At 52.9% G+C, this 26,953-nt stretch overlaps 1 protein-coding gene across 4 annotated transcripts in view; it reads left to right on the plus strand.

The window, feature by feature from the left end:
• Positions 1-26,953, plus strand: part of gbe1b (glucan (1,4-alpha-), branching enzyme 1b) — a 394,510-nt gene that overhangs the window by 328,211 nt on the left and 39,346 nt on the right. For all 4 annotated transcript variants that reach the window (XM_052014127.1, XM_052014129.1, XM_052014128.1 and 1 more), the window contains exon 13: positions 18,268-18,452. In XM_052014127.1, coding sequence (XP_051870087.1) covers positions 18,268-18,452 — 185 coding nt within the window. The remainder of the gene's footprint in view (positions 1-18,267; positions 18,453-26,953) is intronic.

Here is a 26,953-nt window from a genome sequence, read left to right on the forward strand (position 1 = left end):
ACTGGTGTACCACGTGTACGTGGAGTGCGAGAGGTTGCAGCCCGTGTATCTGAAGGGGCTGCTGCTCAACTTCTGGCTGCACTTCAGCACGATGCTGCTGATCCACAGTCACCTGGTGCAGCAGGGGGTGAGGGAGTGTTGTGCGGAGGATCTCCTGGTGGGTCCAGCCAAGCTGGACGTCCACAGGTCCCATTGGCCAAGAATTGTGGCAGGTTGGCCTGCCTGCCCATCTTCCGGGCTTACGTCTGCACACGGGTGTCCTTGGAGAGGGAGCACGCAGTCTCCGCAGGCATCCCGGGTGAGTTCCACGCTGAGTGGGCCGCTCAGGGATCACATGCATCGTGGACAGTGTGAACAGGATTCTCATCTGAAATAATGTGGGTGCGTTTAGCAGTTACTTGTTGTAGTTTGCATAGTTTTTCTTCTAATACCTTGTAGTAGTTTTCACACTGGCTGTCCTTTTGTCGTGCTTTTAGCAAAAAAAAGTCTGTAAAAATTTCAAAACAAAAAGGTGTGGCTGATGCAGGATCTGGTCAGACCCTGGACTCGGTCGACGTCTGGCAGAACCTCCATCTGGACTCTGCACCTTGGGGGAGGTGGAGGTTTGCGGATCGATCAGCTATATGTGCCCAAGGTGCACATCTCCAGTGTGTTGGCAGCCTCCATGTGGTCGGTGGTGTGCTCGGACCACCGCCTGGTGTGGGTGACACTCAGTCTGCAGCCCACGAGGGTGGGGTCCACGTACTGGCATTTCAACAACTGGCTGCTGGACAACTGGCGATTCTGGGATTCATTCCACCTGTTCTGGGTGACAGGTAGGGGAGGAAATCAGAAGGGTTCCTCCTCTCAGGCATTGGTGGGACATAGACAATGCTCACGTCCGGCTTCTCTGCCAGGTGTATGTGTGGTGGGGGGGCCACCAAAGGGTGGGTGTCTGAGATCGAGTGGCTCGAGAGGGAGCTGCTCGACAGAGTCTTGGCTGGGACCGACCACTGAGGACTTGCCCGTTTGGCGCAGGTATCAGGAGATAAGGGAGGTGCTGAGGGACCTGCAGCTCAAGAGGTCCAGAGACTCTCACGTGAGGTGGCAGGTGGACTCCCTGCAGGAGGAGTTGCAGCCCTTCGAGTGAGCACCACACCCCACCCAGGGGTCTACCTGTCTCGTGAGGGGTCTTGGCCGGCAAACTGGCAGGACTTGGGGGCGAAGGTCTCTGCCCAGCCGGGGTGCTGGTCAGGTCTGCTCCAGGAGATCTTGTACCGGAGCAGGGTGCTGGTCGTCAACCAGCTGGCCACTCTGGTGTTGCTCAACATCTTCATCACCCCCACCCAGACTAGGTTGGTGGAATTCTTCTGGGGCAGCTGGAGGCACTGGGTCTCTGCAGCATCCATCTGCAGCTTACATCCACAGGTGGGTGTCCTTGGAGAGGGAGCACACAGTATTCATGGACACTCTGGGTGAATTCTGTGATCAGTGGTTCCCCCAGGGGATCACGTCTGTCATGGATGATGTGAACGAGATTCTTATCTGAAGTAGTGCGTTTTGTGGTAGTTTAGTTGGTATTGTCATTCTGTGTCTGCCCAGTTTTTTTTTAATGAGTTACTGTAGTTTTGATATTGTCATTTCATCATGCTTTTAGAGAATAAACCTGTATATTCATAAAAATGTGGGTTTCATCTGGAGCAGTGGGCTGGAGCTGTTTTCTTCTTAGAAGGACTGTGTATTGCCAGGTGTTGGAATCTGTGTTCCAAGCACTGTGGGAATGGTGGTGGCTGGCAAATTGTCACAGTTCATTTTTGAACATTTGTGGGAGCTGGGACTGGGTTCATTCTGGTCAGTAACATCAATTGGCTCCCTGCCACCCGAGGACTTGGCCCGGGGTGACAGGGTGAAGGTTTTCTCAGCAGCTCCTCGGACATTCATATGGCCAGAGGGACATCGGACTGGCCCAGTGACGGATGTTTCACTGTGGTGCTGGAGGGACGGCGCTGGAGTTTCATCACACGGACTGTCTGCGTATCTGGAGAAGACTCCCACCTCTCCTTTCTCTGCACTGCTCCTTTACAAGACTGATTACCGGTGTGCCCTGCTGGTTGTGTCATTGTTTATTGCACCAACAGTGTTTTGTGATTATTGACTGCTTAGTGCCTTGTCATGGCAGCTGTAAAGGCTCTAAGATGGCAGTGCCTCAGTCCTACACAGCAGTTGCAGCTCCTGGTGGCATGGCTCCTGTGAAGACATCACCTTTGAGTCTGTTGACTTCATAAAATACTGAGTGCAGCACTGTGCCTCTGTCAGTTGGTCTGGACAGTGATTTCCAGGCCATGTCCAAGACTTTGGGGTGTGAGGCGGGTGTTGTTGCAGTTGCCAAGATGCTCAGTAGAATTGTTCTTTCTGCAGTCTGAGAAGGAGATGTCTTTGGCCTTGAGTAGGGGGCTGATGTCAGGGGAGGTCTTCATGCTGGTAGAGCCAGTGGGGGCCCCATGCAGCAGGTTGTCCTTTCCGATGTCTTTCTCCATGTTCCTGACAAGGTCCTCCTCCCTCACCTGCAGTCTCTGGGCGAGGTGCGGTCAGGCATCACTCTGATGTTGCTCAAGCCGGCCATACCTGGCTTGGAGAATGTGTACTCCTTCAAACGCTCGCTGTTTATGCATTTGGCACAGGGTGGGGATGCTGAGGGGCAGTTCCAGATCATATATGAGGGGCAGCACTAGAGTGTTCTGGGCCACTGGCTGTATGCAGTGCCACGTGTGCAAGGTGTTTGGGCATGTCCATTGGCATTGTCCCAGCCTCCAGGCTGCTGGCTCCGCCTCGACAGCATGGGGGATACTGTTGACACTCCCACCGTGGCCCCTCCCCCCACTGTCCCTCCTCTGCCAGTGGGGGTGGGGATGAGCGCAGTGCAGACAGTGGGGAGGGATGGACTCCTGTTGTGGAGCAGAAGGCACAGCAGAAGCAGCAGCAGCCAAGCAGCTTCCTCTGGTCCTGACCCTGGGGTCCCTGTGGTGTGAGGTTCAGTGGGTGCCAGGGGAAGTCGAGGGAAGGGTTGGGGTGCCAGGGGCTGAGGTTTCCTCTGAGATGGAGGTCACCATTCCTCTGCACCCCAGTGGACTGAAGCAGCACCAGAGAGTGTCCGAGGGGTCAGAGGGACCGGGGTCACCTGCGAGGGGGGGATTTGCCCCCCAGTGAAGGCCGTGTGCTCAGAGGGCAAGTCCCCAGAGCAGGAGGGTGGTGCTGAAAGGGATGACTCAGCTTCTGTCGGGGTAGCGCCCCGAGTCAGTGGGCGATCCCACAGTGCAGGGGCTGTCGGAGGGAGAGGACCCACCCTCAGTCAAGGCTGCACGAGAGAGGGGAGTCGGCCAGAGGGGTGGTCTCCCAGCTTGTGGCCACCAGAGGCCAGGAGTCCTGCAAGGGTGCGTTCAGCCCGTGACTGAGAAGGGTGGGGTCAGGTCGGGGTGCCCCTGGGTCACCAGCCCACTTGGTGGCGCAGTGTGCAGGTGACCCTGTGAGTGGGGAGGGTGGGGACCCTCCCAGTGCTGCTGGCAGTGGGTGACCAGATTGGGGCAGTGGGTGTGGCCTGTTGACTCGCATCCTCCATTCAAGCTCTGCAAGGGCCTGTGAGCTGCCCACCTGGGGGGGGGGGGGGGGGGGGGGGGGGGCGGGTTGCAGTGAGTGCGCAGGGGTCTGTTCCTGCCCACCTCAGGGCCAGGGTCTACTCTGGACACTGGTCCTGGGGGTGGGTTGCCCCTGGGGTGGGACCATCTGAGGGGGCTCCAGCCTGGATTGGGGTGGGCACGTTGCCCAGTGGTGGCAACTGCTGGGAGGATGAGAGCTTGAAGTGTAGTAGGGGCAGGGGGGGGGGTGGGGGGTGCATGGGGGAACTCCTTCGATGCAGAGCTGGAGGACGACCTCATCCCCAGCACTGCGTTGCAGCCTGTCACTGTGGGGGGAGATCTGGGGTCGGCAGCACAGGGACGAGCTGGCCACCTCCGCTGGGCGGATCTGCTGGGGGTCATGCGGTCCATCCACGACATCCTTGGGCAGTGGAAGGGGGTCAGAAATGGACAAGGAGGTGCCAGTTCAAGGAGCTGAAGGTTCTGGCAGCTGGGTGCAGGGGTGCTTGGTGGGGAGCCCTGCTCCTTCTACCTGTAGCACTAGTGAGGGCAGGGTAGCATAATCATGAAGATCACTGTCACCAGTCTGAACATCAGTGGTGGCAGGGGGTCTCTGCAGGTTCCACCACCCCTTGGTCCTGCGGGACGGGAGGTACACGGTGAGCTTCCTGCAGGAGACCCGCACCATTCCAGGAGACAAGTCTGCCTGGCTCCTAGAGTGGTGCGGTGGGGTCTACATGAGTCACCTCAGCTCCAGTGCGAGCAGGGTGGTGATCTTGTTGGCCCCAACCTTGCAGCCTGAGATATTGAAGGTTCAGGAACTGGAGCCAGGCTGCCTGCTTTATCTCACTGTGCCATTGCACCTTGTCAACGTGTATGCCCCGAGCTTGGCCTGATGCAAGCGCACCTGTTTTGGGAGGTGTCTACCCTGGTGGGCTCTTTCGACTGTGGCGAGTGCATCATCCTTGGGGGTGACTTCAACTGTACCCGAGAGGGAATCGCTCTGGGCCCCAGTGTAGCCATGCAGCTGTTGCATGACCTGGTCGGATCCTTGGACTTGGTTGATGTCTGGCAGAACCTTCATCCAGACTCCTGTGCCTTCTTGTGGAGGTGGAGGTTCGCAGATCGCTAGGCTGTGTCCAAGGTGCACATCTCCTGCATGTCAGCAGCCTCCATGCAGCCGGTGGTGTGCTCCGACCACTGCCTGGTGTGTGTGGCGCTCAGTCCACTGCCTACAATAGTGGGGTCTGCATTCTGGTATTTCAACAACCAGCTGCTGGATGACTGGCGATTGAGATTCATTCTGCCTGTTTTGGGTGACTTGGAGGGAGCTGAAGGGTTTCTCCTCCGAGGCTCTGGTGGGAGGTGGGCAAGGCTCACATCCAGCTTTCCTGCCAGGAATACATGCGGGGGTGGGGGGGGTGGGCAACCAAAGTACAGGTGTCTAAGATCGAACGGCTTGAGAGGGAGCTGCTCGACTTGGAGCCTCAGCTGGGACTGACCACTGAGGACTTGCCTGCATCAGTTGCTGGTATGCATACCCAGCTGGCGACCCTCTGCCTCTGTAGATGTATCGGTACACCAAGCCTGCCTGCCCCTCTTCTGGGCTTACGTCCGCACCTTCAAGGGAGCGCATGGTACCCACAGGCACCCTGGATAAATTCTGATCAGTGGGTCCCTCAGGGGATGTCATGGACGGTGACAATGAGATCCTTATCTGAAGTAGTGCGTCTTACAGTAGTTTAGTTGGCCTTCTCTGATGTCATTCTGTGTCTGCCCAGTTCTTTCTCCTACAAGTTGCTGTAGGTTTGACACTGTCATTTTGTAGTGCTTCCAGTGAAGAAACCTGTATATTCATTAAAAAGGGACAGTACTGAGTGTGCTCTCATCTAACTGATGTTATTGTAAAGATCCAGAAGTGCAGTTGTGGAGAACATTGGGGAGTGTGGGTTTCATCTGGAGCCGTTTTCTTCTCAGAAGAACTGAGAGTTGCCAGGTGTTGCCGTCTGTTCAAGTGCTGTGGGAGTGGCAGGTGGGTTGTCACAGTTCATTTTTGAACATTTATGGGAGCTGGGCCTGGGTTTATTCTGGTCAGTAATGTTGATTGGCTCCCTCCCACCCAAGGACTTGGCCCAGGGTGACTGGGTGAAGGTTTTCCTCGGTGGCTCCTTGGACTTTTGTGCAACCGGAGGGACGTCAGACTGGCCCAGTGACAGACATTTCACTGCGGTGCTGGAGGAACAGCATTGGAGTTTCATCACACGGACTATCTGCGTATCTGGAGAAGACTCCCACCTCTCCTTTCTCTGCACTGCTCCTTTGCAGGACTGATTACTGGTGTGCCCTGCTGGTTGTGTCACTGTTTATCACACCAGCAGTGTTTTGATTACTGACTGCATAGTGCCTTGTTATGGCAGCCTGTGGCTCTAAGATGGCATGACCTTGGTCCTACACAGCAGTTGCAGCTCCTGGAGGCATGGCTCCTGTGAAGTAATCACGTTTCAGTCTGTCAACTTTGTTAACTGTTGTATGCAGCACTGTGCCTCTGTACAGGGATACAGCCACAGGGGTACTCCAGTACCTGACTCTTCCCCTTCCCCTCCTGTGACCCCAGTGTGACCACCTGCCTATAACTCCTTTATCACCTCATTCTCTGACCATACAAAAGTCAGAGAGCTGTATCTCCAGTTCCCCAACAGTCCCTGAGGAGCTCTAGCTTGACACACTGGGTGCAGATGTGGTCATCCTGGAGGCTGGGAGACTTCAGGACCTCCCACATCTGACACCAAGCACAGAAAACCACACTCATTCTACCTCCTTTCCTCAAATCCCCCACCTTGCCTCACCCCTTTACGCCCAAGCCCCTTGAGCCAAAGCCCAACCACTGCTCCCTCTCACTCCACTGCCAGCTCCGATGCTGTCTGCTGGATATGGTGGTTTGCTTTTTAAACTGCCCATGCGCTAACTGCCTACATCACATGCCTGCACAGTCTTGCCCTGCTATTCCCAATTAGAGAAAAAAAACTTAGTTTTCCAAAGTCTGCCAAACAACCTGAAAAAACTGGAGCAGCGGAGGCTGAGGGGTGATCTGTTGGAAGTGTATAAAATTATCAGGGGCATAGATAAGGTGGACAAGCAATATCTTTTTCCTCCATTGAGTGATCCAATACCAGAGGGCATGCATTTAAGGTGAGGGGGAGGTTCAGAACAGATGCGAGGTTTTTTTTTATATAAACAGAGTGGTGGATGCCTGGAATGCATTGCCTGATAGGGTGGTGGAGGCAAATTCATTGGGGGCTTTTAAGAGGGGTTTGGATGGGCACATGAATGAGGGGAAATGGAGGGATACGGGCGTTCTGTAGGTAGGAGGGATTAGCTATGTCAGCACAACATTGTGGGCTGAAGGACCTGTTCTGTGCTGTACTGTACTGCTCTATATTCCATCTCCAGAAAACAGGAGCAGGAGTAGACCACCTGCCCCCCTCCCCCAATAGGTGGGACCAGGGCAGCAGGAACATTGAAATCCTGCAACTCTCTCCCAACAGCATCTTCACAAGGATTACAAACTGGGGTAGGACTTTCAGTGAACAGCAGGGCCCTGGGGGGTGTTGTACTCCTAGGTCCCTGTTCTACGTTTCACTGAAAGTGGAGTCACAGGTAGAGGAATGGTAAAGTGGCATTTGGCATACTGGCCTCCAGTCAGGGCATTGAGTATAGAAGTTGTACAAGATGTTGGTGAGGCTGCACTTGAAGCGTTGTGTTCAGTTTTGGTACCCTGCTATAGGAAAGAGTGCAGAGAGAGTCAGAGCAATACAGCACAGATACTAGCCCTTCAGCCCAACTAGTCTGTGCCAACCAGTAAGTCCTAATTTCCTACATTCAGTCTATATCCCTCCAAGCCCCTCCCCTCCATAGAACAGTACAGCACAGGCCCTTCAGCCCACAATGTTGTGCCAAGCCAATTACATTGGTAATAAAATGCCCAACCAAACTCATCCCTTCTGCCCACACAATGTCCATATCCTACTATTTCCCCTCACATACATGTGCCTGTTCAAGAGCTTCCTGAACACCCCTATCGTATTTGCCTCCACCACCAGCAGTGTATTCCATTCAACCACCACTAAGAAAACTTGCCTCAGCCTTTTCCCCAGATCTCCTCTCAGCCTCTGCTGCTCCAGAGAGAACAACCCAAGTTTGTCCAACCTGTGTAACACATGCCCTCTAATCCAGGCAGCATCCAAAGCCTCAACATCCCTTCCTATAATGGGGTGACCAGAATTGAATGCAATATTCCAGATGTGGCCAAACCAAAGGTTTATAAAGTTGCAACATAGCTTCCTGACTCTCGAACTCAGTGCCTCAACAAGCAAAGGCAAGCATGCCATAGGCTTTCTTTACCACCCTATCAACTTGTGCAGCCACTTTCAGGGAGCTATGAGCTTGGACCCCAAGATTCCTCTGCTCATCAACACTTAAGGGTCCTGCCGTTAACAGTGTACTGTCCCTTTACATTTCATCTCCCAAGGGACATCACTTCACATTTGGCCAGATTAAACTCCATTTCTCTACCCATATCTGCAGCTGATCTATATCCCGCTGTATCTTTTGCCAGTCTTCTACACGATCCACATCACCACCAATCTTCGTATCATCTGCAAACTTACTAACCCACCCATGAACATTTTCATCCAGGTCATTTATGTATATCACAAGCAGCAGAGGTCCTTGAGGAACACCATTAGTCAGACCTCCAGCTAGAATAAGTCCCATTGACTACTACCCTCCATCTTCTAACAGCAAGCCAGTTCTGAATCCAAACAACCAGTTCAGTGGATCCCATGCATCTTAATCTTCATCTTCTGGATAAGCCTCCCATGGGGGACCTTGTCAAATGCCTCACTAAAATCCATGTAAACCACATCCACAGCTCTACCTTCATCAATCACCCTTGTCAAAAACTCAAATTAGTAAATCATGACTTGCTCTACACAAAGCTATGCTGACTGTCCCTAATTAGGCCATAGTTTTCCAAATGCTCAAATCTTATCCCAAGAATCCTCTCCAGAAACTTCACTACCGCTGATGAGAGACTCACCTGTCTATAGTTTCCAGGATGATCCCATTTCCCTCCTTGAATAATGCTATGACATTAGCTACTTGCCAGTCCTCCAGGACCTCACCTGTGGCTAGAGAGGACATGAAGATATTGTTCAAGGCCCTAGCAATCTCATATCTGCCTCAATAACCTGGGGTATATCTCATCAGGCCCTGGGGACTTATCCACCTTAATACTCAAAGAGACCCAACACTACCTCCTCCATCTTGAAATGCCCCAGCATGTTAGCACACCCCACACTGATCTCCCTCTTTTCCACATCCTTCTCCTTGGTAACTACTGACGAAGTGCTCATTAAGGACCTCACCTATATCCTCCACTTCCAAGCACAAGATCCCTCCTTTATCCTTAAGTGGTCCTACCCTCTCCCCAGTTATCCTCTTGCTCTTGATGTACAGTACGTGCAGAGTGCTTTGGGATTCTTTCATCCTACTTGCTAATGACTGTCCGTGGCCCCTCCTGGCCCTTCCAATTTTATTCTCAAGTTTGTTTTTATAAAAGCTTCTTTATAATCCTGAAGGGCTCCATTTGATTTGAGCTGCCTAAGCTTTACATAGTTTTACTTTTTCTTGACTAAATTCACCACCTTTCTCAATATGCAAGGTTCCCTTCCCCTGCCGTCCTTGTCCTTCCTTCTTGCTGGAACATCCCTGTCCTGTACTCTGTGCAGTTGGTCTTTAAACACCCTCCACATGTTGGATGTGGACTCTCCCAAAAACAGCTGTTCCCAATTAACTCTCCCTAGTTCCTGCCCAAAACTCCTGTAATCTGCCCTGCTCCAATTTAATACTTTCCTGCAAGGTCATACTTATCCTTACTTTTGGCTATCTTAAAACTAGAGTTGAGGTCACTATTCCCAAACAGTTTTCCCACTGAAAGGTCAGTCACCTGGCCAGGCTCATTACCCAACACCAGGTGCAGTACAGCCCCTCCTCTCATTGGACTATCTACATATTGATTTAAGAAACCCTTCTAGATGCACCTAATAAATTCTGCCCCATCTAAACCTCTTACACTAACAAGGTCCCAGTTTATATTAGGGAAGTTGAAGTCCCCTATGACAACAACCCTATCAGTTTTACAGCTTTCCCTAATCTGCTTGCATATCTGTTCCTCAATGTCCCAGTGGCTATTGCTGGAGGTGGGGGGGGAAGAAGAGGGGGGTCAGTCTGTAGTATAATCCCAGAGTGATTGCACCCTTTTTTATTTGAGTTCTACCCATACAGACTCAGTGGACAAGCCCTCCATTATGTCCCCTTTGAGTGCAGCTGTGATATCATCCCAGATTAGTAGTGCAACTCTTCTTCCCTGATAGGTCATTTCCACCACCTCCCTATAGTATCTAAAGGGGTGTACCTGTTGCTGAGGGGAAATGGCCACAGGAGAACCCTACACTAACTGCTTACTCCACTCACTTCTTAGTGATCACCCATCTATCTGCAGCCTGTACCCTGGGTGTGACCACCTCAGTAAAAGCCTCATCCAAGGTTTTCAGCTTCCCAGATGGTCCTGAGTACATCCAGCTCCATTTCCTTGACCTGGTCAGCTAGGAGCTGCAGCTGGGTGCAGTTCCTGCAGATGTAGTCAACTAAGGAGACTGAGGTTCCCTGACATCCCACATCTTACAGGAGGAGCATTCCACTACCCTGACTTCCATCCTGCCTACACTGAATCAAGGACAAAGGATTTACAGACAACAAAATAAAGACCTTACCTGTACCTTCTCACTGGAGCCTTTTTCTCCCCCCAAGAGCTGCTCACACTCCCCACACCTGGATCACTTACTCAGCCTCAATCCCCTAACACTGAACCACTTCACTTGACCCTACCTTCTTTTTATTGGCTGCTGTTAATTAGCCAATCAACTATTAACAATTTGCAAATGTGCCTCTTTTGGACTCCTGTAAGGTGAAACTCACAAGCACAGAGACTTACCTCTTTTCAAAGCTCCCACTCCAGATCTCACTCCAAATCCTGACTGCAAGGTGAAATTCATGTACCTGTCCAAGTGCTTCTTAAGTGATACTATTGTACCTGCCTCAACCACTTCCTCTGGCAGCTTGTTCCAAACACTCACTGCGTGAAAAAGTTGCCCCTCAGGTCCCTTTGAAATCCTTCCCCTCTCACCCTAAATCTATGCCCCCCAGTTTTGGACTCCCCTACCCTGGGGAAAATGCTGTTACCATCCACCTTATCTATGCCTCTCAGGATTTTAAACACTTCTATAAGGTTGCCCCTGGTTGAGCAGGTTGGGACTTTATTCATTGGAGCGTGGGAGAGTGAGGGGTGACCTTATAGAGGTGTATAAAATCATGGGGGGTGTAGACAGGGTGAATGCACACAGTCTTTTTCCCAGGGTTGGGGAATCAAGAACTAGAGGGCATAGGTTTAAGGTGAGAGGGGAGAGATTTAATAGGAACCTGAGGGGCAACTTTTTCACCCAGAGGGTGGTCAGTAATGGACCAATCTGCCAGAGGAAGTGGTTGAGGCAGGTACATTAACAACGTTTAAAAGGCACTTGGACAGGTACATGGATAGGTTTAGAGTCACACATTTGTGTTGTCCAAGCTGGTGCATTGCCAAGGCAACAGCTGCTGATGGGACTGGGGTAGAGGACCAACAACAGGGGATCCTCCCCACTGACTGCAGCCTGTTGTAGGAACCCCTAGCATCGAGAGAAGGCTTCCCAAAATGACAGGGCCTTGGTCGAGGTGATATGGACCAAACGCGGGCAAATGGGACGAGCTCAGATGGGAATCTTCGTGGGCATGGACCAGTTGGGCCGAAGGGCCTGTTTCCGTGTTGTATGATGCTATGACTCTGTCTATCTCTATGACTCTAACATTGTTGTCTCAATCACAGGATACCTTGAGATTTGAAATACTGCTCTACAAAGCGGTTGTTTAAGTGAGCAGCGTATCCTACTGGAGTAAAGCCTGTGTGTTTGCAAATGTTGGCTCCATTGGCGAATGTACTGTCGTGGGTTACTGTACTTCATGCACAAGCGGTGGGGTGGTTTCTGTGGGACAGCTGGGTCCTGAACCCTGAAAGCCTCTCACTTAGTGACACTCAGCATTTGCAGCCAAGAGGATTTTCAGAGCCTGGTCTCTGAACAGCAAGGTGACCTGTTTAGATTCATCTGCAGTGGTTTTGGGAATGGGGGAACCCTGGACTCATAAAGCATGTCGAGTCAAATAAAAGGGAAACTGAGATGGAAATGTCTGAAACGTATCCAGCTGCTAATTCAACCTGGGCCGGATGTTCTAAAGTGGAAACAGCATCAAATGTAATGTGCTAGAAATCCTGCAATATTTTTTCCTGATACTAAAACATGAGGTGATCTTCTGAATGTGGTTACTTAATCCAACATGGTCCTCGCAATCGGAGAGCAGATTGTTTGGGTAGCTGACAGCACTGATGCAGGAGTGTACTGGTAGATTGCCTCATAATTCAATTGCTGTTAGACAGCCTGCACATTAAGGCACTGAGTGGGTGGAGAGACACACAGAGCAGTAAGATGCATGGCGGAGAAGGAGCTAAAAAAGCAGCTATGAAATTCCAGGCCCTGCGGGGTGATACTGTCTGTAGAGCCACAGAGCTCGAGAGTGAGATTAAAAGCACAAGATAAAGTTGTTATCACTTCCCTCATTAACGGGTAATTGGAGTTTGTCTGCATTTAGCAGGGAAGGAAACATTTGTGTTGTACAAGCTGGTGCATTGCCAAGGCAATAGCTGTTGATGGGACTGGCGTAGAGGAGCCGACCACACGGGGTCCTCTCCACTGACTGCAGCCTGCTGTGGGAACCCCTGGCATCGAGAGAAGGCTTCCCGAAATGGCAGGGCCTTAGTCTGGGTGCAGAGGACCAGTGTTGCAGAACGGGTCGCCCTCCTCTCCCTGTTTGCCACACCCAGTCGAGCTGCTGCATTGTGTGCGCTGTGAGAATGCGGAGGGGGAGTTCTACACGCCAGAGGACGCACCGGTGGACACGTCCGATCCATCTGGAGCAGTGATTTCCAGCACTTGGTCATTTGATCTACGTCGACCCTGTCAAGCCTGCTTCAACCTGGAGTCATGGAGTCGTACAGCATGGAAACAGGCCCTTCGGCCCAACTCATCCATGCCGACCGAGGTGTCTATTTACACTAGTCCCATTTTCCTGCATTTGGCCCATATCCCTCCATTCCTCTCCTGCCCCTGCCCCTGTCCCTGTCCCTGCCCCTGCCCCTGCCCCTGTCCCTGTCCCTGTCCCTGCCCCTGCCCCTGCCCCTGCCCCTGTCCCTGCCCCTGCCCCTGTCCCTGCCCCTCCCCCTGTCCCTGCCCCTGCCCCGTCCCTGTCCCTGCCCCTGCCCCTGTCCCTGCCCCTGCCCCTGCCCCTCCCCCTCCCCCTGCCCCTGCCCCTCCCCTGTCCCTGCCCCTCCCCCTGCACCTGCCCCTGTCCCTGCCCCTCCCCCTGCCCCTGTCCCTGCCCCTGTCCCTGCCCCTGCCCCTGCCCCTGCCCCTGTCCCTGCCCCTGTCCCTGTCCCTGTCCCTGCCCCTGCCCCTGCCCCTGTCCCTGTCCCTGCCCCTGCCCCTGTCCCTGCCCCTGCCCCTGTCCCTGCCCCTGCCCCTGTCCCTGTCCCTCCCCCTGTCCCTGCCCCTGCCCCTCCCCCTGTCCCTGCCCCTGCCCCGTCCCTGTCCCTGCCCCTGCCCCTGCCCCTGTCCCTGTCCCTGTGCCTGCCCCTCCCCCTGCCCCTCCCCCTCCCCCTGCCCCTCCCCTGTCCCTGCCCCTCCCCCTGCCCCTGCACCTGCCCCTGTCCCTGCCCCTCCCCCTGCCCCTGTCCCTGCCCCTCCCCCTGCCCCTGTCCCTGCCCCTGTCCCTGCCCCTGTCCCTGCCCCTGCACCTGCCCCTGTCCCTGCCCCTCCCCCTGCCCCTGTCCCTGTCCCTCCCCCTGCCCCTGCCCCTGCACCTGCCCCTGTCCCTGTCCCTCCCCCTGCCCCTGCCCCTGTCCCTGCCCCTGTCCCTGCCCCTGTGCCTGCCCCTGTCCCTGCCCCTGCCCCTCCCCCTGTCCCTGCCCCTCCCCTGCCCCTGCCCCTCCCCCTGTCCCTGCCCCTGCCCCTGCCCCTGTCCCTGCCCCTGGCCCTGCACCTGCCCCTCCCCCTGCCCCTGTCCCTGCCCCTGTCCCTGCACCTGCCCCTCCCCCTGCCCCTGTCCCTGCCCCTCCCCCTGCCCCTGTCCCTGTCCTTGTGCCTGCCCCTGCCCTGCCCCTACCCCTGCCCCTGTGCCTGCCCCTGCACCTGCCCCTGTGCCTGCCCCTGCCTCTGCCCCTGTCCCTGCCCCTACCCCTGCCCCTGTGCCTGTCCCTGTGCCTGCCCCTGCCTCTGTCCCTGTCCTTGTGCCTGCCCCTGCCCCTGCCCCTGCCCCTGCCCTGCCCCTGTGCCTGCCCCTGTGCCTGCCCCTGTCCCTGTCCCTGTCCCTGCCCCTGTCCCTGTCCTTGTGCCTGCCCCTGCCCTGCCCCTGCCCCTCCCCCTGTCCCTGCCCCTGTCCCTGCCCCTGCACCTGCCCCTGCCCCTGCACCTGCCCCTGTCCCTGCCCCTGTCCCTGTGCCTGCCCCTGCCCCTGACCCTGCCCCTGTCCCTGCCCCTGCCCTGTGCAAATGCTTTTTAAACACGATTGTTACCTGCCTCTACAACTTCCTCTGGCAGCTCGTTCTATGTACCCACCACCCTCTGTGTAAAAAATATTTCCCTTCTCACTTAAAATTATGTCCTCTAGTTTGAGACTCACCTACCCTTTGAAGAAGATCTGACTAGCTACCTACCCCATTTACGCCCCTCATGATTTTATAAACCTCCATCAGGCCTCCTGTACTCCAGTGAGAACAATCCCAACCTCTCCAATCTCTCCTTGTAACCACAGACCTCCAATCCAGGCACCTTCCTGGTGAATCTCATCTGCACCCTCTCTAATGCTGCCACATCCTTTCTGCAGTGCAGTGACCAGAACTGCACACAATATTCCAAGTGTGGCCTAACCTGTGCCTTGTACAGATGCAACATGAAGTCTCAGCTCTTGTACTTAATACCCCTGCTTCTGAAGGCAAACAAGCTGAAGCTTTCTTTACTTCCCTATCCACCCTTGTCACCATTTTCAGGGAGCTACGAACTTGGACCCCAAGGTCCCTCGGTACTTTAAGGTCCTTGCTGTTTACTGGATGTGTCCGGCCAGCATTAGACAGCCCAAAGTGCATCACCTCACCCTTGTCTGGATTAAATTCCATTTTCCGTCGGTCTGCCTGACTTTCGAGCTGATCTGTCCCTCCGTATCCTTAGGGACCAGCCTCACTACCCCTAACCCAACCAGCCTTTGTGTCATCAGAAAGCTGATCAGAGCACATTTAAGGACATTGGTTGAGTCACCCCGCAACCTCCTCTGGTACAGTCTGTGTGGTTTCCCAGCGTTGCTTCCGTCATTGTCAATGTACCTTCCTCAGCATTCCTCATCACAGTAACACATCGGTATCTTACTCACTGAATTCCAGGTTACATTAACGTGGAGCACATTAAAGCATTCTCACTCCTGCCACCAGTGCTGTCTGAGTAGCAACCCCCTCCTTCCCTCCACTCCAGTCTCATTAACCTGCACTGAACCCTCTTCAAGGCTGTGACACTCCATATTGTCTGGATCCAATAACTCAGCTGCAGCCCAACCAACCCATTTTAAAATTTAGAATTTTGTTTTAATGGAATGAGATCTCTGTTGTTTGGGCCTTAGAAGAATGAGGGTGAACGTACTGAAACATAAAATCCTTCTGAGTTGCGCTTGGTGCTCATAACCACCGCACCGTCCCCATAACCTCCGCTTCCTGAATCTGAGTCTGTTCTGAGGACTGAGCCTCCACTGTCCTCTGGGTCAGAGGGTTCCAAACATTCACCACCTGCTTCATGAAGGGATTTCTCCTCCTCTCACTCCTGAATCACCTCTGCCCTATTCTGAGACTGTGCCCTCTGGTTCAGGACTCCTTGGGAAAACAGAACGGTTAGAACTAAAGGAATTGAGGGGGTTACGGGGAGAGGGTGGGACAGTGGGTGATGAGCCAAGACTGGATCAGGCATGATCTTACTGAATGACAGAGTCGGCTCAAGTGCATATTTCACTGAAAGTGGTGTCTCAGGTAGACAGGGTAGTGAAGAAGGCGTCTGGCACGCTGGCCTTCATCAGTCAGGTTATTGAGTTGGGAAGTCATGATGCAATTATATAAGATGTTGGTGAGGCCACACTTGGAGTATTGTGTACAGTTTAGGTCACCCTGTTATAGGAAAGATGCTATTAAACAGAGTGCAGAAAAGATTTACCAGGATGTTGCCCAGACTTGGGGGCCTGAGTTACAAGGAGAGGTTGCCTGGACTAGGACTTTATTCTCTGGAACACAGGAGATTGAGGGGTGACCTGATAGAGGTGTATAAGATCATGAGGGGCATAGACAGGGTGAAAGCACACCATCTTTTTCCTAGGGAGGGGGTGAACGGTAGTGTAGTGGTTAGCATAATGCTATTACAGCGCCAGCAACCAGGTTCAATTCCGGCCGCTGTCTGTAAAGAGCTTGTACGTTCTCCCCACGACTACGTGGGTTTCCTCCGGGTGCTCCGGTTTCCTCCCATATTCCAAAGACGTACGAGTTAGGAAGTTGTGGGCATGCTGTGTTGGCGCCGGAAGCGTGGCGACACTTGCGGGCTGCCCCCAGAACACTACGCAAAAAGACCCATTTCACTGTGTGTTTCAATGTACATGTGACCGATAAAGATATCTTACCTCATGAAAACAAGAGGGCATAGGTTTAAGATCAGAGGCGAGAAATTTAAAAGGGACATCGGGGGCAGCTTCTTCACACAAAGGGTGGTGTGTATTGGGAACAAGCTGCCAGAAATCGTGGTTGAGGTGAGCACATCAGCAACGTTTAAAAGCCATCTGGATAAGTCCATGGATAGAAGAGGTTTAGAGGGCTGTGGGCCAAATGCGGGCAGATGGGACTAGCTCGCTGGGCAACACAGTCGGCATGGAGGCGTTGGGCCGAAGGGCCTGTTTCCGTGCTGTAAGACTCAATGACTCTATGTGCTGATTGGCTACTCTTTATTCCCTTCACCATCACTGGGTCTAAACCCTGGAACTCGCTCCCCAACAGCTCCACCTTCACCAGAAGGACTGCAGTGGTTCAGGGGGCAGCTCACCCCCACCTCCTCAAGGGCAGTTAGGGAGGGGTATAAATGCTGGCTTTGGCAGTGATCCCCAGATCCCAAAAAATGAGTTTAAAACAAAAAGAAAGCCAAACGGCGAGGTGCAGCTGCCTGCTACTGTCTTTATTTACTGTGTGAAGTGCTCCCCCAGCAGGAGGTTATTACTGCCAGTCGTCAGGCTGAGCTGTGTTCAGCAAAACCCAGTCAGCACCATAGGCACCGTCTGCAGAACCGTGAAAGTGGATCAATGAAAATCGTCAGCACTCCCTACCTTTGTGCTCAGATTTGAGTTGTGAGTAGGGTCAGACCGACTAAACTTGCTGGCAGGCAGGTGTTTATCTACAAAGCAACAGCTTGCATTAAACAGCAGCTCAGGATGTCCTGGTGAAGGGTGCTCTGTGAATGCAGTAATACAGTTCCCTCCATCATACTTTCATCGCTCATCCTTTATCCCTCCCTTTATCCCTGCATTTCTCCTTTTTTATCTCACTTTCTTTTCTGATTGTTAGTCACAAAACCATGGAGCAACCTTGTTTGCTAACTGGCTGGTGTGCACACTTACCACCCCAAACACAGCACTTGGTCTGGATCAAGCACCATGGTGCACTCACACTGTGTTCCCCTGAGGTCCCAGGACTGACAACTGGCGGTGTGGTGGAGAGTGAAGAAGGATGTTAAAGGTTGCAACGGGATCTGGATCAACTGGGAATGTGGGCATGGGAGTGGCAGATGGAATTTAACTCAGACAAGTGTGGAGCTATGTATTTTGGGAAGTTAAAGCGGGGCAGAACTTACACCGTAAGTGACAGGACCCTGGGGAGTGTTGTTTGGAGACCGGGGTACAGATACATGCTCCCTGAAAGTGGCAACACAGGTAGACAGGATGGTGATGAAGGCGTATGGCACGCTGGCCTTCATCGGTCGGGGCACTGAGTACAGAAGTTCAGACGTCATGTCACAGCTGCACAAAACGTTGGTGAGACCGCACTTGGAGCACTGAGTGCAGTTCCGGTCACTGGTCACCGCACTGTAGGATGTGATTAAACTGGAGATTGCAAAAAGGATTCACAGGAATATTGCCTGGACGGGAGCACTTGAGTTATCTGGAGGATTCTTTTCCCTGGAGCGAAGGAGGCTGAGGGGTGACCTGATAGAGGTTTATAAAATGTGGAGGGGCATAGATAGAGTGGATGGTCACAGTGCTTTTCCCAGGGTAGGGGAGTGAGGACTAATCTCTGCCGTACTGGGTGAGGCGATTATTGACTGGATGGGTCACTCTGGTAATGGTCTGTCCTGCATCAGGATGTCCTTTGCTCCTCTTGCAGGCAATGAGTTTGGCCACCCTGAATGGCTGGACTTTCCCCGGAAAGGAAACAATGAAAGTTACCATTACGCCAGGCGCCAGTTTAACCTCCCGGACAGCCACCTGCTGCGCTACAGCCTCCTCAACACGTTTGACAGGGACATGAACAACTTGGAAGAGAGATGCGGTTGGCTGGCAGCACCGCCGGTGAGTGGGTTTTGTCCTGAGCTGGGCAGCAGCCATTCTCCTCACTCCTCCTCTCCATGGAACCATGGAGCCGTACGGCTCAATACAGGCCCTTCGGCCCACCGTGCTGTGCTGCCCTTCAAACCTCACCTATAACTATCTGACCCCTTCCTCCCACATATCCCTCCATCTTAAATTCCTCCATATGCTTATCTAACAATCTCTTGAACTTACCCAATGTATCAGCCTCCACCACCACCCCAGACAGCGCATTCCATGCACCAACCACTCTCTGGGTGAAAAACCTCCCTCTGACGTCTCCCTTGAACTTCCCACCCATTACCTTAAAGCTATGTCCTCTCGTTTTGAGCATTGGTGCCCTGGGAAAGAGGCGCTGGCTGTCTACTCTATCTATTCCTCTTAATATCTTGTATACCTCTATCATGTCTCCCCTCATCCTCCCCCTCTCCAATGAGAACAGCCCTAGCTCCTTTAGTCTCTCCTCATAATCCATACTCTCTAGTCCAGGCAGCATCCTGGTAAATCTCCTCTGCACCCTTTCCAACGCTTCCACATCCTTCCTATAATGAGGCGACCAGAACTGGACACAGTACTCCAAGTGTGGCCTAACCAGAGTTTTGTAAAGCTGCATCATTACTTCACGGCTCTTAAACTCGATTCCCCGACTTATGAAAGCTAACATCCCATAAGTTTTCTTAACTACCCTATCCACCTGTGAGGCGACTTTCAGTGATCTGTGGATATGAACCCCCAGATCCCTCTGCTCCTCCACACTGCCCAGAATCCTGCCATTAACCTTGTACTCCGCCTTGGAGTTTGTCTTTCCAAAGTGTACCACCTCACACTTCTCTGGATTGAACTGCATCTGCCACTTCTCAGCCCAGCTCTGCATCCTATCAATATCCCTCTGCAAGCTTCGACAGCCCTCCACACTATCCACAACACCACCAATCTTAGTGTCGTCTGCAAACTTGCTAACCCACCCTTCCACCCCCTCATCTAAGTCATCTATAAATATCACAAAAAGTAGAGGTCCCAGAACCGATCCCTGTGGGACACCACTAGTCACTGCCCTCCAATCTGAATGCACTCCCTCCACCACAACCCTCTGCTTTCTACAGGCAAGCCAATTCTAAATCCACACGGCCAAGCTTCCCTGGATCCCTTGGCCTCTGACCTTCTGAAGAAGCCTACCATGCGGAACCTTGTCAAACGCCTTACTAAAATCCATGTAGACCACATCCACTGCACTACCCTCATCAATCTTCCCGGTCACCTCCTCAAAGATCCCTATCAGGCTTGTGAGGCAAGATCTTCCCTTCACAAAGCCATGCTGGCTGTCCCTAATCAGTCCATGATTCTCCAGGGGTTCATAGATCCTATCCCTTAGAATCCTTTCTAACAGCTTACCCACCACAGACGTACAGCTCACCGACCTGTAATTCCCTGGACCATCCCTACTACCTTCTATCCCTACTACTATCTCCTCACTCCTCTCCTCCTCTCCTCACTCCTCCCCTCCTCACTCCTCCCCTCCTCAGTCCTCTCCTCCTCCCCTCACTCTTCCCCACTCCTCCCTCTTCACTCCTCCCATCCTCACCCCTCTCCTCACTCCCCCTCGCTCTCCTCACCCCTCCCCTCACTCCCCCTCGCTCTCCTCACCCCTCCCCTCACTCCCCCTCACTCTCCTCACCCCTCTCAGTCCCCCTCCATCCCATTCTATTCTCACTCTTTCACCATTGCTCCCACTTGGGTTCTCTGAGGTTTGGAGTGGTGGAGGGAAGAGGCAGTGGAGTGTTGAGGAGGTGCTCCGGTGGGTTGGATGAAGCAGAGTGTGGAGTGTCCCCAGGACTGGGGGTCCACAGAGAGTTGGTGCTGTAGACGGAAGCTGATGGTCTCCGTGTTCCCACCATCTCTCACGTTCAGCAGCCGCTCCGGGCGACAAGTTCGGCAATTTCATGAGGCGTTTGGAAAATCAGGGTCGTTGATGCTGGTCCCTGATTGCACGTCATTAGCTGTGGTGAGGCTGAGATCCCAGACACAGAGAGGACACGGTCACTGTGCAGTCAGACCTGACGTGTGGCGCTGCAGCCTGTGTCTACGTTTAATTACTGCCCACATCCAGCTTCTGACGCTGGGTCTGACCGTCTCCAGGGGGAACTGAGTGCACTGGAGAGCAGGCCTGGCCTGCAGAAGGAAGAGAGTAACTTCACCATGTAGTTCTTGTGCACTTCTAACATGGAAAATTTTACAGGAGCCTTTATAGACAAAACCTAACAGCAAGGCATTGGAGATTAACACAGAATCAGAATCGGGTTATCGCTGGCATTTGACATGAAACTTGTTCTGCAGCAGCAGTACAGTGCAAAGACACAAAATTACTAGAAATCACAAAAATAAATAAATAATGCGAAAAAGGAGTAACGAGGTAGTGTTCATGGACCGTTCAGTAATCTGATGGCGGAGGGGAAGACGCTGTTCCTGAATCGTTGAGTGTGGGTCTTCAGGCTCCTGTACCTCCTCCCTGATGGTAGTAATGAGAAGAGGGCATGTCCCGGGCGGTGAGGGTCCTCAGTAATGGATGCCGCCTTCTTGAGGCAGAACGTTTGATGAAGTGATATAAAAGGGGAGAGGTGTAGGGGTTTCAGAAGAGGATTGCTGAGCTTGGGGACCTAGGCAGCTGAAGGGCTCTGTTTCTTGTCAGGATCTGAGGAAGCCAGACACAGAGCTCGTCATAGTTCAGCACAAGTAGCCCCATGTGTGGGGCAGCGTTGCTGTGGTGTAACATGGAACACGCAGGAGGTTTTCCCCGTGGGGTCAGACGGCGGGGACTTTCTGTCCATACAGATAAAGTGTACTTTGTAAATGGGGAAGGGATGGGGGCAGGCTTGGAGCGGGGGCCAGGAGTTGGGGAGAAGCAGTCAGACTGAAGCCAGGGATGGTGAGGTGGTTGTGGTGCAGAGTCCCAGTATCATGTTACCTCTGTCCTGCATGAAGCTAGTGAGGGAGAACTTGTGGAAGTGACCAAAGTCGATGGTCTGAGGAGGATCTAACCATACAGCCTGCGACCTGGAAGACTCACAGAGGGAGTGGACGCTGGATTGTGAATTGATCTGTCTTTCTGCACTGTGAGTTGAGCAGATTAAGGAAAGATCAAGACCTGTGGCTGCCGGGATTAATTCCAGGATGAGGGGTTTTCCAGCCATGACTGGCCTGCTCTCGAGTTTAAAGGAACGAGAGGTGAATTCATTGAGACATTCATAAGATCGTAAGACAGTGAGAGAGACTGAGACTGACAGGACGATTCCTCTGGCTGGAGAGGGTAAACTTGGGAGCACAAGCCTCGGCCTGCCATTCTTTTTTAAAGCATTTTTCAGGATCTGAGCATTTATTGAAAAACACAATGGTGCTGGAGGAACTCAGATCCATCGAGATTCCAGCACCGGCAGTGCTTTGTTTCTCTGAGCATTTATTGCTGGTCCTGACCTCAGTGAGAAGGTGCTGCTGAGCTGCCTGGAACTGAGTGGCTTGTTGGGCAAATACAGAGAGTGACTGACAGCCAAGCACGTGGATTGTGTCAGGCCTGGGTCAGGAGAGCAGGGTCACTGGGTCACTGACAGCATCAGTGACAAGGTCATATTTTGACAATCCAGTAGTTTTTCTGGTCATTGTTACTAAGACCAGCTGCTTCTGTTGGTTCCAATAATTAACTGCACTAAGTTCCACAGAGGCCTGAGTGGGGTCCGTAGATTGTCAGACCAGGCCTCTGGGTTAGTCTGAGAATTTGACAGCTGAGTTGCCTCTGGATTCAGAACTAAGATAAGGAGGGGCTGTGGATGCTCAGTCACTACTTTCACTTGAGGCTGAGGTGAGCGGATTTTGGGGAGTGAGAGAAGGAAAGTGTCCCTGAGGACTGCGTCCACTGCGATCTCATTGAGTGTGGAGCAGCTTCCAGGGCCTGCATCATGTCAGGAGGTTGCTCGGTCTTGGCAGATCCTTTACCTCGTCACCACTTCGAGCTCAAACCCCTCACTCCCTCACTCGCCAAAAGTCCATCAATCCCCATCCTGAATATACTCAAAACCTGAGGCTCCACAGCCTCTTAGCTGGAGAAATCAGAAATGCTGGAAGAACTCAGCCAGTCAGGCATCATCTGTGGAGAGAGAAACAGTGAACATTTCGAGTTAAAAACGCCTCAGAACTGAGGAAGAGACAAAGCAAGTTAGTCTGGGTAACAGAAGCTGTGGGGAGGGAGCGGGTGGAACAAGGGGGACGTCTGTAGTGGGGTGAAGCAACGGACAGTCATTGAATGGACTGTTGAGCTCCTTTGTCTGTGTAACATGTGGCTACTGTTGGTCAGTCTGGTCCCTGGCATCGAAAAGCACATGGGACTGCAGGTGAGGTGCTGGTAGGGACAGAGAACTGGTTGGCCAACAGAAAACTGAGAATAAGGAGAAACAGATGGTTTTCTGCAAGGTAGGCAGTGAATACTGGGGTCTCATCGATCAGTGCTGGACCCCAGGTATTCATCATGTGTATTCATGGTTTAGGTGGGGGATTTAAATGTAATGTCACCAAATTTACAGAGGACACAAAGCTGGATGGGAGGGTGAGCTGTGAGGAGGGTGCAGAGAGGCTCCAGGATAACTTGGTATTGGTATTGGTTTATTATTGTCACTTGTACTGAGGTACAGTGAAAAACTTGTCTTACAAACCGATCATACAGGTCAATTCATCACACAGTGCAGTTACATTGAGTCAGTACAGAGTGCATTGAGGTAGTACAGGTAAACACAATAACAGTACAGAGTAAAGTGTATAGATGTTGTGTAATGTGGGTAAACGTGAGGTGATCCACGTCGGTGGGAATAACCAGAAGGCAGCTGATCTGAATGGTGACAGACTGGGGAAGGGGGAGGTGCAGAGGGACCTGGGTGTCCTGTGTACCCGACACTGAAGGTAAACATGCAGGGACGGCAGGTGGGTAAGTAGAGACTGCACCTTGAGTATTGTCCACAGCTCCATCATTGAGTTATAGAGAGATGCAGCACAGAGACAGGCCCTTCGGCCCACCCAGTCCGTGCCGACCACCAACCACCCACTTACACCCATCCTCTGCCAATCCCATTTTATTCTCCCCACATTCCCATCAGCTGCCCCCAGACTCCACACCCAGCTGCACCCAGCAGCCAGTTAGCTCACCATTCTACGTGTCTGTGGGCTCTGAGAGGAAACCCAGGTGGTCACAGGGAGAACATGCAAACTTCACACAGCACCAGAGGCCGGGATCGAACCTGCATCTCTGGTGCCGTGAGGCCATGGGTCTCCTTATATGAGGAAGGATGGAGGAAGTTCAGGGAGGATTCCTGGGGCGATAGGGCTGACGTGGAGAGATTGGGCCAGTTAGGCTCAGGCTCACTGGAGTTCAGAGCAATGAGAAGGAGTCTCACCTACCGTTCCGACAGGGATGGACAGACTGGACACAGGAGGGACGTCTCCAATGGTGAGGGAGTCCAGGACCGAGGATAAGGGGTCGACCATACAAGACTGAGATGAGGAGAAATTTTTCTTCGGAGAGAGGTGAACCTGTGGAATTCCCCAGCACAGAATCAAATCATTTAATACATTCAAGGAGTTGGATATTATACTTGGGTCTAGGGGAACCGAGGAGGAAGCTGGAACACGGCACTGAATTTGGATGATCAGACGTGATTATACCGAATGGTGGAACAGGCTGGAAGGGCTGAATGGACTCCTCCTAGTCTCTGTGCTTCTACAATGTTAGAAGTTAATTCTCCAGCTGTCAACGTACTCCACAGCATCCAGAGGTCGATCTTGGTTCTTGAAACGTTCAGCAGCTCAAGCAGTGTCTGTGGGCAGAGAATCTGAGGGCACGTTTCAGATCAGGGACCATTCTGATTGACCTGAGATGTTAACTCCACAGATGCTGCCTGACCTGCTGAGTGTTTGTAGCAGTGTCTGACTTATTTCAGATTTGCAGCATCTTGCTTTTGGTTAGAAGTTTCGTAAGATCGAGATGATCAGCCTCAAGGCAGGAAGCTGCTGACAGTCCTGCTCCCTGCCGTCATTTGTCACTCTGCAGAAGGTGTGTCGTTAGTTAATGGTTTCATCAGTCCCAATCAGACACCGGCACGCACCACAGGGAGAAATACACTTTATTAAAAACAATTTGGCATTGATTAAGAAGCCCAGTTCTGTTAATAGAAGAACAGATGCAGGATATTTGCTTATGTAAATTAGTTTTATAGTTAATTATGTTCTAATTTAAAAATGCCCGACGTTACTCTCAATCAGGTAGAACAGGGTCAGTGGAGGACGACACACTCTCTGCTGTCCACAGACCTTCGCTGATGCGCGGTGTGGGATCCTGGTCTCCCCACAGCACCAGTCGTCAGGTCCAGGGGATCCCATCAAACCGCCTGAGCAGCCAATCACATTGAAGAATCCTCACAGGCAACAAACTAGGAAGGAAAAGGCACAATCATAAAACAAAGAACAGTACAGCACAGAACATCGGGAACAAACATTGTAAAATATATTTACAAAATGCAAAAAAAGTGATTGGAACATATACATAAAATTAAGGTGTTAGTCAAAATACATAAATTTAAATCATAGAATTTTACCTGGAATGATGTTATGTTGAACTAATTATCTGAGAAATTCTTTGGGCCTGACACATGGCCTTGAACCACAGCGGTACCTCAGCACGCAGCCGTCACACTCCCAGGCCGTGAGCCAGTCTGCAGCGGAGGTCTCACCCGTCTCTGCATTGGTGCAGGTTCCACCCGGGAATGCTGTGGGTCAGCAATCCGGTGGAGAAGTGGGGAACCCCTGGATCTAATGGCAGGAGCTGTGGGCAGGTCCTGTGGAGACCAGTGACCTCTCTGTCAGCTCCACTGTGTCCGAGCATCTCAGCAGCTCCATAGTCCGTCTCTCAGAGCAGGAGATGATCAGTAGTTCAGACCAGCCACAAAGGCACTCATACTGGAAACAACTTCCAGAGACAACTGGTGTCCTTTGTGCAAACAGCCACCTTCTGCCACTTTCTGTGCCTCGAGTTTCTGCAGCATCAGTGAGAAGCCCAACGTGAAACCACCTTTGAAGGGGTGAAATCAGCGAGGGACAGTTATTGTCTGTGATCTGACGTCACATGTGACATGTATGTTACTTTCCTTCACTCATTGGTACAGCACAGAAACAGGCCCTTCGGCCCACTATGTCGATGCCGACCCTTTGGCCCACCTACCCACGTTATGACGGTACCTACCTCATCTATTGGAGTGTCTCTGAAATGTAGTGATGGTACTGACTGCACCAGCTCCTCTGGCACTGGGTACCACCCCCCTCTGTGGAGAGTGACCATTCACCTTACATCCCCTTCACACTCCATCGTCTCGCTGGAAACTTGTGCCCTAATGACAGACGACCAAATACCTGTCCATTGTTGACCTGCTTTGTAGGGAGTTCACAATGCTCCAGTCGACCCATGTGCATCCTGCACCTGGTCCGAGCTGTGGCCATTCTCCCGGGATGTGTGCGGGCTGTGTTCCCAGACCTCTGGGATGTCTGCAGTTCCACCCACCCGGTGCCCATGGGGGCTGCTGAGGGGCTGCCCGTTCCCCCCCACCCCCACTGTGGGACGTTCCCCATGGGATGTCTCCCCCCCCCCGTGGGATGTTCCCCTCCCCGTGGGACGTCCCAGCGTGGGATGTCCCCCCACCGTGGGATGTCGCCCCTGTGGGATGATCCCCCCCATGGAATGTCCCCCACCCATGGGATTCCCCCCCCCCCGTGGGATGTCCCCCGTGGGATGACCCCCCCCCCCCCATGGGATATCCCCCCCCACCGTGGGATGCTCCCCCCCGTGGGATGTCCCCCCCTCCCGTGGGACGACCCTTCACTGGCCTCCTGTCAGGTGTTGCTTTAATGTGGGCTCCCCCTCCCCACTTCCCCAGCTCTCCCCCCCCATCCACAGTTCTACCCCTCCCCCACCCCCAGCTCTCCCTCTCCCCTGCCTCCAGCTCTCCCCCTCCCCCAGCTCTCCCCCTCCCCCGCCCCCAGCTCTCCCCCTCCCCCATCCACAGCTCTCCCCCTCCCCCACCTCCAGCTCTCCCCCTCCCCTCCCTCCCTCTCTCTCTCCCTCCCTCTCTCTCCTGGGGCACCCATCACTCCAGAGTGAATGTATCGGATCACATTGTACCTTCATTGCTTGGAGACGATTACATTCTCAGCTGTGAAGACAGCCTGGAATGCCATGTCTGGCTCCCACAGAGACAGCCTGAACTGGGAACAGGTTGAACCTCAGGCCGAGTCTCTCCCTCACTGCCTGCTCACTTGTGGAGTCTGCACCATCTTATATTGTCCAGAGCTGCCCAACCTCACCAAAGACTGAGAGACGGGAATGTGACTCACTACTGTCTTAGCCTCAGTACCATCCACATCTCGTGTCCTTGAGGTTGGCTCATCTCGGCCTGTTG

This window comes from Pristis pectinata, chromosome 4 (assembly GCF_009764475.1).
Source record: "Pristis pectinata isolate sPriPec2 chromosome 4, sPriPec2.1.pri, whole genome shotgun sequence".
In the NCBI taxonomy this organism is placed as follows: Eukaryota; Metazoa; Chordata; class Chondrichthyes; order Rhinopristiformes; family Pristidae; genus Pristis; species Pristis pectinata.